Source organism: Gossypium hirsutum, chromosome D10 (assembly GCF_007990345.1).
Source record: "Gossypium hirsutum isolate 1008001.06 chromosome D10, Gossypium_hirsutum_v2.1, whole genome shotgun sequence".
NCBI classification, from domain to species: Eukaryota; Viridiplantae; Streptophyta; class Magnoliopsida; order Malvales; family Malvaceae; genus Gossypium; species Gossypium hirsutum.
This window is the reverse complement of record NC_053446.1, coordinates 29747173-29758010: the sequence shown is the minus strand read 5'-3', so window position 1 is coordinate 29758010 and position 10838 is coordinate 29747173. Positions and strand designations below refer to the sequence as shown.

The 10838-nt window shown below is 35.3% G+C and overlaps 1 protein-coding gene and 1 non-coding gene across 2 annotated transcripts; one reads left to right on the top strand and one right to left on the bottom strand.

Annotated features, from left to right (window-relative positions):
• Positions 1-1910: 1910 nt before the first annotated feature.
• Positions 1911-2017, bottom strand: LOC121222858 (small nucleolar RNA R71). Its single transcript, XR_005920228.1, has one exon. It is a non-coding gene; the product is annotated as a small nucleolar RNA R71 (small nucleolar RNA).
• A 6557-nt stretch (positions 2018-8574) lies between these two features.
• Positions 8575-10675, top strand: LOC107915462 (uncharacterized). The gene is made up of 5 exons (XM_016844621.1): positions 8575-8746; positions 8951-9205; positions 9432-9560; positions 9729-9820; positions 10352-10675. Exons 1-5 carry the CDS (start codon positions 8575-8577, stop codon positions 10673-10675), a joined length of 972 nt encoding a protein of 323 aa, XP_016700110.1.
• The last annotated feature ends 163 nt before the right edge of the window (positions 10676-10838 follow it).

Below are 10838 nucleotides of genomic sequence, written 5' to 3'. Positions count from 1 at the left end.
ATTGAATACTAGAAGTACTTAATTGAAAGGAATTATTTATTTAGATCAAGATAAACCACAATCATAAGTACTTAATTGAAATGAATTATTTATTTAGATCAAGATAAACCACAATCATACTTAAATCAAGGAAAGGCTAAATCTTTGGATTAGTTTTGGATTCTACTTCCATGACCTTAGTTATCAAAGTAAGTTTGTATGAATTATAATCGTATTAATGTTAGGTAAATTGACTATCTACTATATTCTGTTAGTTGTAAATGAATTTGTATATACATGTATCAATGCTATGAATAATTGACGGATAACGAGTCCCGTTTGAACCTTAAGAATTTTTAGGATACGAATGACATGTCACTAGGGATTTCATGTTTCAGGTGCTGGTCTTGAATGTCCTACTGATGGCTGATGTCTTACATTTATTGCGGATTCTCTACAGCTCGTGTGAGCAGTATTGTGAGCTAACATTTCGACCCACAGCTCGTGTGAGCAAGCCTATATCACAGCTCATGTGAGCATTATTGAAAAGGATAAGTTACGGTTATATGGAAAGCCACACTATGTGTGTGAGCATTTTTGAGTATCCGATGTAATTTTAGATAGTTCAACGGGAAAGAAAAGGAAATGACATGGTAAGTATTCAGATGAAACGGTTCATGATCATATGAAAAAGTTGATGAATCAAATGATGTTTATATGAAACTTACTTACTATATGATTGAATTCATTTGTGTCATGGATAAGCTTACTAAATTGTGTGTTTGATGGTGTTTGAATAGGCTTTTACTAAGCTTATGGTCTTGGTAATGACATTATGCTATTTCTATAAGTTGTGCTAATAAAATGGTAAGTTTTGTTTAAGTTTATACGAGCTTACTAAGCACTAGTTGCTTACGTAGTTACTTTCCTTTGTTTTATAGATTACTAGAAGCTCGATTGGTTGGAAGCTTGTCGGTGACCTATCACACTATCCAAAAGTCATTTTGGTAGTTTTTGAGTATTTTTGGCTAAGGTTAACAATGGCATGTATAGGATCTTTGTAATGATATTTCTTGTATGTGTAATGAATTTTTTGGCATGTTTATTCTTTTGGAAGCTATGTTTGGTTTGATGGATTGTAATGCTTTGTTAAGCTAGGTCATTTTGGCCATTTTTAGGTAATTGAAATGCAAAGTCTTTTGGTATGTTGTGATGGCTTGGAAATGGTCATTTATGATATGATTTGGTAGATAATTGAACTATGTTATATGCTTGAAAAGTAACTATGTTGCTTTGGTTTGATCCATGATGTTTTGATACAATTGTGGTGCTTTTGAATGTCATATTGGTTAGATATATTCGAATGTTTAAAATGGTATGATTAAGTGTGCTTGAATGATATTTTAATCCCTTGAATGTGTGCTCAAATGGTATGGTTGGTTATATTTGCTTTGGCCTTGGCATGACATGTTTTTAGGGTCAATTTACGAATCACACGGCTTGAGACACGGGCTGTTACACGGCCGTGTGCAACACGATCGTGTGTCATTTTGTAAAATCCTAGTATTTTAAGTTAGTGAGTTACACAGCCTAGCACATGGACATGTGTGGCAACTCAGAGAGTTACACAGGTGAGGAAACGAGTTGGTACATGGTCGTGTGTCCATTTTTCGATTGTTACACGACTATGTGATCCCTATTTTCTAATTTTTTTAAAACTTCTGTTTTGTTTTAAATTAGTCTTGAATTGCTTCTAAGCTATTTTTAGGGCCTCAAAGGTTTAAGGACCAAATGTATATGTTTAATATGTTTTTGAATGATTTTAATTTATTTAATGTTATAATGTTAAATGTTTTTCGACTGATCGATAATGCTCCATAACCCTAATCTAGAGAGGAGATAAGTTAGGGGTATTACAAGCTAAAAGAACTAAGTTGAGGAATGATATCTCTTCTATTGTTCAGTTTGATATTTAGACTCTTTATGATACATGGGAGAGATTTAAGGATTTGTTGAGAAGGTGTCCTCACCATGGACCACCTTTGTGGCTCCAACTTCAGACTTCCTACAATGGTTTGAACCCCTTAACTAGATAGATGATTGGTGCAGTAGCTGGCGGGACATTGAATAACAAAACATCTGAGGTAGCTTAAGATTTTATTGAGGAGATGACACTGAATAATTATCAGTGGCAAGTTATGAGAGTAAAACCTGTCAAGGCAGTTTGAGTTTTTGATATTGATGCAGTTATTATGATTGCAAATTAGGTTGAAGCTCTTGGTAAGAAAATTGATGGTTTGAATTTTTCTAAATAGGCAAATCCGTTGATGCTGTGTGATGCGAATGGAGTAGGGATGATGAATTCAAAATATTCACCCTTCAAGTCTAACATGAAGCATGAGCAAGTCGACTTTATGTGTAATAATTCAAGATCTTAAAATAAACCATATAACAATAGTTATAATGCAGGTTGGAGGAACCATCCAAATTTCTCTTAGAGTGGTTAAAGAAATCAAAGGTCACACCCCCTCCAAGTTTTCAGCAACCTTATCAGCATGAAAAGAAACAAAACTTTAAGGAGATGTTAGCTAAATTTATTTCGGTGTTAGAAACTCGATTTCAAAACACTAAGGCAACTTTGAAAAATCAACAAGCATTAATTCATAGACTCAAAAATCAGATTGGAAAGCTTACTAAACTGGTTTAGGAAAGACCATAACGTAGGTTACCTAGTAACACTGAAACTAATCCAAAGGAGCAAATCTACACAATCACTGTTCAAAGCGTGGAAGGGTTAGTCGAGTCTGAATAGAAGCCAAAGCTAGAAGTTGTTGTGAAAAGTGATGAGGTTGAGGAAAGTAAGAAAGAGAATAAGTCAGTAATCAAAGACTACAACCATGAGTTCCATATCCAGTAGCATTGAAGAGAGATGATATAAAAGGACAATATTTTAAATTTCTGAACTCTTAAAAATTGCACATTAACTTAATATTTGTTGAAGCCCTTTCACAGAGGCAAAACTATGTAAAATTTTTAAAGGAGATGTTAACAAATAGAAGGAAGTTAGACAACTTGTCAACTGTGGAGCTCAGTGCAGTTTGCTCGGCCATTCTCTAAAACAAACTATCCAAAAAACTTAAAGATCTAGATAGTTTTACTATTCCTTGTCTCATTGGTAGTTTAAATGTTGAAAAAGCTTTGGTTGATTTAGGGGTTGGTATAAATGTCATGCCTTATAAGATGTTCAAACAACTTGGTCTTGGGGAACCTAAACCCCTTAGGATGAGTATTCAATGAGCGGATAGACTAATTAGATATCCTAGGGGTATTATTGAGGATGTACTTAGGAAACTCGATAAATTTATATTCCCTATTGATTTTGTTGTATTGGACATGGATGAGGATATTAAGACACCCATGATCTTGGGTTGACCCTTTTTAGCCACAGCTAGAACTGTTATTGGTGTCGGTATTGGTGAACTTGTGCTTCGTGTAGGTGATGAAAATATTACTCTTCAAGCACATTATTTTGTGAGAGTCCTTAGTGAGCAAGATGATACTAATTGTTTTGTTAATGTTAGTAATCATGTGGCTCAACGTTCTTTGTAGGAAATCCCTAATTAAAATGTCTGGAGCCGTATTTTATTCAAAGTGATAGAACTCGAGGGACAAGTGAAGAGCGAATGGTGAAACTTGATGAACTAGATGAGTGGAGACTAAAGGATGATTGGAAACCGAAAAAAACACAGAGAAGAAAAAAAGAAACTCCATGATGTGCATGTTAAGAGAATGAACCAATTCAAAGTTGGGGACAAATTATTGTTAAACAAATTAGATCCACAAATTTTTCTTTCAAAGTTTAAGTTTAGAAGATCCCACCCATGTGTGGTAAAAATCATTTTTCCATACAGTACAATTAAGGTAACACATCATGAATATGACACATTCAAGGTAAACAATCATCGTCTCAAATTTTATTGTGGTGGTAATAATGATACTGATAGAGAGGAGCTTTGGCACCAAGACTCGCCTTAACTGTTTGCGCAAAAAGGGAAAAGTCAAGCTTGGACTTTAAATAAGTGCTTCTCAGAAGGCAACCCAAATGTTTTTATTTTTTAGTTTACTTTCATATTCTTTTAAAAAAATCAAATATATATAGTACATTTATTTTTATTACTTAATTTTTTTAAAAAGTGAACACATGGTTTGGGGTTTTCCACACGACCAGGACACATAGGCGTGTTCTAGGCAGTGTGGATACTGGAGCTAGTTTTTTCAATTTTAATTTGAAACCCACGACATCAGTGAGTTACACGGCCTAGAGACATGACCGTGTGAGACACATGGCCTTGCACATGGGCGTAGGAGAAATGAAGGATCATCGCACACGGTCGTGCGTGACAGATGGGTGTGTCCTAGGCTGTGTTGATATGGAGTATTTTTATTTTCTTTTCGAAGCATCACACAGGCTTGAATAATTAGTTTCATATTCTGTTGAAAAATATTGGGAGTATTTTTATTTTTATTTTATTTCTTTAATCTAAAAAAAGATAAAAAAATCGAAAAAAAGAAAAGAAAAGAAAAGAAAAAACATAAAAAAGAGAAAAAAAATTGATTGAGCTTAATAATTAGTTTGATGTTCTATTAAAAAGCTCGTTTACATTTGTCAGTATTCGTGTTGATGTAGTTTCTTTCAATTCAACAACTGATTTTTTTTCTAGTTTGTGAGCATTTCTCATTCGACTGTTGAGTGCACAATATTTGAGCCTTAAACACTTTGAGTGGTTTGAGTGATCTTGAGTGAGGATGCCAATTCTTGTTGAATTTGAATTTAAGGATATTATTTAGATAAGGGGAGACAATTATGTTTTTGTGCTTTAAAAATTTCAGCTTTGACAGCTTGAATCTTTAGTGTCCTTTTGCTTCAATTTCCGATGCATGATTGTTTGTGAATTACTTTGAAACATTGTTGATGAAAATGACAAATTAAGAAAAGTTAATTTGAATGTGGGTTGAGGTTTTTGCTTGGGGACAAACAAACGCTTAAGTGTGGGGATACTTGATAAGTGATAAAAATAACATGTTTTAGCCTCATTTTTAATGCATTTTTGGATGATTAGTCGATGTAAAATTGTGAATTTTATGCTTTTAATCCATTAAATTCATATTTCTATACTTAGGAGAGCATTTGGGAGCAAAAGAAGTGAAAAACAAGCAAAAATCAGAAAATCGGAGCAAGGTATAAGGGCCACATGGCCTAGACTCTCCCACACAGGCTGGGCACACGACCATGTGAGCCAGATGAGCATGTGCCAGACCGTGTGAAAATCAAGATTTGCACTCCAAATAGAGAAGAAATGTAAATTTTAGGTTTTTCAGGCACTGTAAGACCTATATATGACAAAAATAAGAAGATAGGAAAGGGTTGTCATAAAATACTTGTCACACCCTAAAATCGAGCCTAGAAGTTTTAAGGATATTTTAGGAATTTTAGCCCAAATGTGTTCAAAATTTCATAAGCATGGTAATCAAAAATGTTTTCGACAGCGGCTTGTAGGAAATTAAATCAATTTTTGAAAATGAGTTTTAAAGACCTCCAATTTTGAATATGAGACTAATTTGTAAAAGAGACAAAAATTTGAGTTTTTATAAAGAACTTTTACCAAATTTTAAATTCACCCTAAAATTCCCCTCCTTCTAAATTTTTAGCCATTAAATCACATGCTTGAAGAAAAGTCAAAAATTGGGTCGTAAGTAGTGGATTTCGAGATTTTGAATAAAAGTATGGCCTCAAAGTTATTTTCAACTTGTTTCAACATGATTAGAAGATTTCTAAACTTATTTTGAAGTTTCATTAAAGATTTCTCAAGTTTTAATGAATTTTCGTAAAAAATCAATTGTACGTTGAAAATTTGTAATACTGTAAATTGAGGGATTTTGTGTAGTTTAAAGGTTGGGAATTATTCATAGATGAATAGAATTCATTTCATGCAAAAAGATTAAGTGTAGACTGAGATATTTGAATTTTAAGTTTTCTATGTCAAAGGTTTCAGTTACCAAAGAACTTAGCCTATGCTTATGTTTTTGACTGTTTGAGGTAAGTCATTGGCTGATTGTTGGTTGTGTATTTGTATGGTTTGTCTTGTTGAAGCGCTAGAGTCGATAGGACTGTCAACGAGTAGAGACAAAGGCAAGGAAAAGCTTATTTGAGCTTTCAGCTACTTGGCGAAAGTATAATCAGTGAGTGTTTTGGAATCGCTGCTCGTAGATGATTGATTGTGTTAATTAGGAGTTTAGAGATAGCTAATGAAGTGAATATGCAGTCAATATATGCTAAAAATTGGTAAGTAAAAGTGTGATAATATTTTGGATATTTTGGCCTTGTGACCTTATGAGATCGTTGGATATAGTTGGCATGTCATAGGATTGTAAGTAGTCATCTTTGTGTTGTGATTTTAAGGCGTTGAGGCCCGAGAGAAATTAGGAGAGATAAGGGAATGTGAGTTAAGCTCCAATCACCGAGATATGTTTTGTTTCTTAGAGAGTGTTAGTTATATGCTTCACTTATTAGACATGTTCGACTCTATGAGTCATTTGGTGTGTTGGAGATCCGTGTATCCGAGGAGTGGTGATAGTGCCCACTTTTATGTTTCATAACCTCAAGTGTCAAGTTATCATTATTTATGATTGCTATGTAAAGTGATATATGCTTAAAAGCTAATGTTATTACCATGAAAATGAACTAATATGTTATGCATGAGTAAATATAATATGACACTAAAGTTGGGACTATTATAACTATGCTTTATAGTTGTTAATGCATGATGACTTGTTTGAGTGGTAGTTATTCTGAGCATTCACTGAGCTTGTTAAGCTCTCCCAATCCTTTTAAACCATTGCAGATAAACAGTGTCGGTGTTAGCGGTATGGTTTTCAAAGGGTGAGCCAAGCCAAAAATTTAGTAGCTATGCAAGTGTTGATTTGATTTTTCATGTTTGGGGAATAAATGCAATGTGGTAGACTATATGTTGCTTTATGCTATGTTTTTTTTTAAAAGTCGTTTACATGTTTATTTAGATTAAAACTTATGGACTTAAAGTATGTTTTACTAGTTTCTTGCTTTGTCATGATTATGATGCTTAGAATGTTAATTTAGACTTTTTGGTGTCCATTTGGTGAAGTGAATGATGTATAATGATTGGATATTAATTGTGATGGATTATAAGTTTGTAATTGCCATATTTTTATGGTCTAGAGCAGAGGCATCAATATTCGAGTTTTAAAAATGATAGCTCTGAGATTTTCGAAAGTGCAGGAAAATAGTTTTGTAATTTTGTATTGATATTTTATCGCGAGTATCGATACTCAGGTTAAAATTATCGATACTTTAGCAGTGGTATGGATAAGTTTTAAGACTTGGGTTTCTAAATGAGAAATAGTAAGTAGTTTTGGCATCAATTTTCCAAGCGGTATCGATACCATTTGAGAGAAATATCGATACCACACCTTCAGTATCGATACCTACCTAACTATTTTGGAAATTTTGCTAAGTGGTCTTAATGCATGTTTACTGTTATTTATATGATCACTCAACTTATGCTTAGCATGTTGTCATTATAAGTAGAGAATGTATGACTTATAATTCGTACGAATGTTAAATAAAGAAGACGTTTGTTTAGTCATGTGATAATGTGTAATGTTTATGATGCGTAATGATAGTGTAGTGTCCTAGTATTTGGGGTTTATGATCGGGTTGGGTATAAAGTGTTACATTTGATGGTATCAGAGCCTAGGTTCAATAACACTTGGACCTAGGTGATTGTTGTGTGGAATGGGGTACGAAACCCAAGTGCTTAAATTATGCTAATTGCTTGAGCTGCTTGAAATATATTTGATTGTAATGCATGTGAAGTAGGTTTGGGAACACACTGCCTTTAATCCTAAAGTTTTCTTGCAGGAATGTGACTTGAATCATTCCCCCGCTAGTCACACCTCTTATTTGTTTGTGTATGTTAGATCAGTAATATCAATATGCCTCATAGACGAGTTAATATGAGAGGTAATGCTCAAGAGGATGGTACATCTTCTGTACCTTCTGTGCCATCGCATAGGATGAACATACTTGATGAGGGTGCAGGCCCTCTGATGGAAGCTATGATTGGAGCATTTTAGCGGATTTCTAGTGCTAACCCTACTTCTACACTTGTGAATGCAGGGTTACCGCTTGAATGCCTTCGAGTGTTGGGTGGTAAAGAGGTTTCTAGAGTTAAAGGGACCGATCCGGCCGTAGCTGAGTAGTAGTTGGAGGGAGTTTAAAGGATCCTCAAGCATATGTCCTATTCTGATGTGGAGAAGTTGGGTTTTACTGTGTCCCTACTCGACGGTAAGGCTTATCGTTGGTGGAATACTATTAAGAGAGGTACGATTGATGATAATTTGACTTGGGATTATTTTCTTGAGGTATTTAAAAGGAAGCTTATGGGCGAGTAGTACATGGAAGCTCGTAAACGGGAATTTTTGGACTGTGTTCAAGGTGGATTGTTAGTGGCTGAATATGAGGAAGAGTTTGTGTGACTTAGTCAACACACTCTTAAGATGGTTTTTACTGAAAAGGACCGTTTTAAGAGTTTTCTTCTTGGGCTCAATCGTGAGATTCGAGTTTACTTGGTGGCCCAGAACACAGAGTTGTTTGATGAGCTAATTGAGGAAGCCAAATCTGTTGAGGAGACTTTGGCTGAGCAAGCTTATTCTATAGTGGTCGAGATTGGTAAGAGGGTTTAAGATGGTGCGTTTGGACTATGACCCAAGAGAGGGTGTGCTAATCAGAGTTTTGGTAGGGGTGCGAGACGTGGGTCTCAACTGAGTCAGTTTAAGCAGTAGAGTAATGTTGTGGCTAGTACTGGTGGTTTTGGATGGCCACTTTGTGCGCATAGTGAGCGTAAGCATCTAAGTGAGTGTCGTAAGTTGACAGGTGGTTGCTTTAAGTGTGGTTCAAAAGAACATTTTCTGAAGGATTGCCCAAATAGAGTAGAGGTTTCACAGACTCAGAGTTCATCACCTATTTCTTCGCTAACTAGGGGCCGAGGTCGTGGTATAGGTAATGGGAGACCAGTTGGGCAGCGAATTGTTGCTCACACTGTTGCTTCACAACTTGAGTCTGAATGTCCAGCTCGGGTTTATGCTGTTAGGGAGCTTGAGGATCAAGATACGCCCGATGTTATTGTAGGTACTTTCAATTTGCAGTCTACTCCATTATTCTTATTGGTTGATTCTGGTTCTACGCAATCATATATTTTGAGTGAATTAAGTTGTCAATTAGGGGTTTCTATAGAGACCATTTATTTTGGTATAACTATAATTAGTTCATTTTGGGGATAGTGTGATAGGTAATAGAGTTTATCGCAGATTCCTCATTATGATTCAATGGCACGTTTTCTCTGTTGATCTTATAGAATTTCCATTCTATGATTTTGATGTTATTCTTGGTATGGATTGGTTAACTGAACATAAAGTTAAGGTAGAATTTGAGATGAAGCAAATTACTTTGAGGAATAGTAATGGGTTAGAAATTGTTGTTGTTGGTGAAAGATCGAGAATTTTGTATTAAGTGGTTTCGGCTATGAAGGCTTAGAAGATGATGGGGAAAGGTTGTGAAGCTTACTTAGCTTATGTGATGAATTCAGTTAGTAAGGAGTTGAGAGTTTAGGATATCCGTACCGTTAAAGATTTCCCTGGCGTGTTTCCTTAAGAGTTGCCTGGTTTACCACCAGAATCTGAATTAGAGTTTGGAATTGAGCCTTATCCTGGTACTGCACCAATGTCTACTACGCCCTATCGCATGGTACCAAAAGAGCTCAAAAAGTTAAAGATTCAGCTGCAAGAGTGTTTTGACAGAGGATTCATTTGATCGATTGTATCTCCGTGGGGTGTACCAGTGTTGTTTGTGAAAAAGAATGATGGTAGAATGCAATTGTGTATTGATTATCGTCAGTTGAATAAGTTGACCATCAAGAACATATATGCTTTGCCTCAAATTGATGACTTTTTTTATCAGTTTCGAGGTGTAACGGTGTTTTTGGAGATTGATATAAGATCTGGGTATTATCAGTTGAAGTTAAAAGAGTTTGACAATTTGAAAATTACTTTTAGGACTCAATATGGGCATTATGAGTTTTTGGTCATGCTATTTGGTTTAACTAATGCCCTTGTCGTGTTAATGGATTTGATGAACTAAGTATTCCATTCGTACTTGGATCAATTTGTTGTTGTCTTCATAGATGACATTTTTGTGTATTCTCGTTCTGAGGAGGATCACGATGCACATTTAAGTATTGTTTTGTAGATTCTGTGAGATAAGCAATTGGTTGCAAAGTTTAGTAAGTGCGAATTTTGGCTTAAAGAGGTAATGCTTTTAGGCCATGTTGTGTGGGTCGATGGAATCTGTGTGGATCCAAAGAATATTGAGGTGATCTTAGTGTGGAAGCCGCTTAGAAGTGTTACTAAAGTTCGGAAGTTCTTGGGTTTGGATGTTTATTATCGTAGATTCGTTGAAAGGTTTTCCTTTACTGCAACACCCTTAATGAAACTAGTTCAGAAAAATGTGGTGTTTGAATGGACTGACAAAAGGCAGAAGAGTTTTAAACAACTTAAGGCTGTGTTGATTCAACTAGAGGCTGGAAAAGATTTCATGGTTTAGAGTGATTCTTCGTATTCAGAACTTGGTTGTGTGTTGATACAAGAGGGCAAGGTTGTGGCATATGCTTCAGGACAATTGAAGACGCATGAGCGGAACTATCCAACTCATGATTTGGAGTTAGCGGCTGCGGTGTTTGTACTTAAGATTTGGCGCCATTACTTGT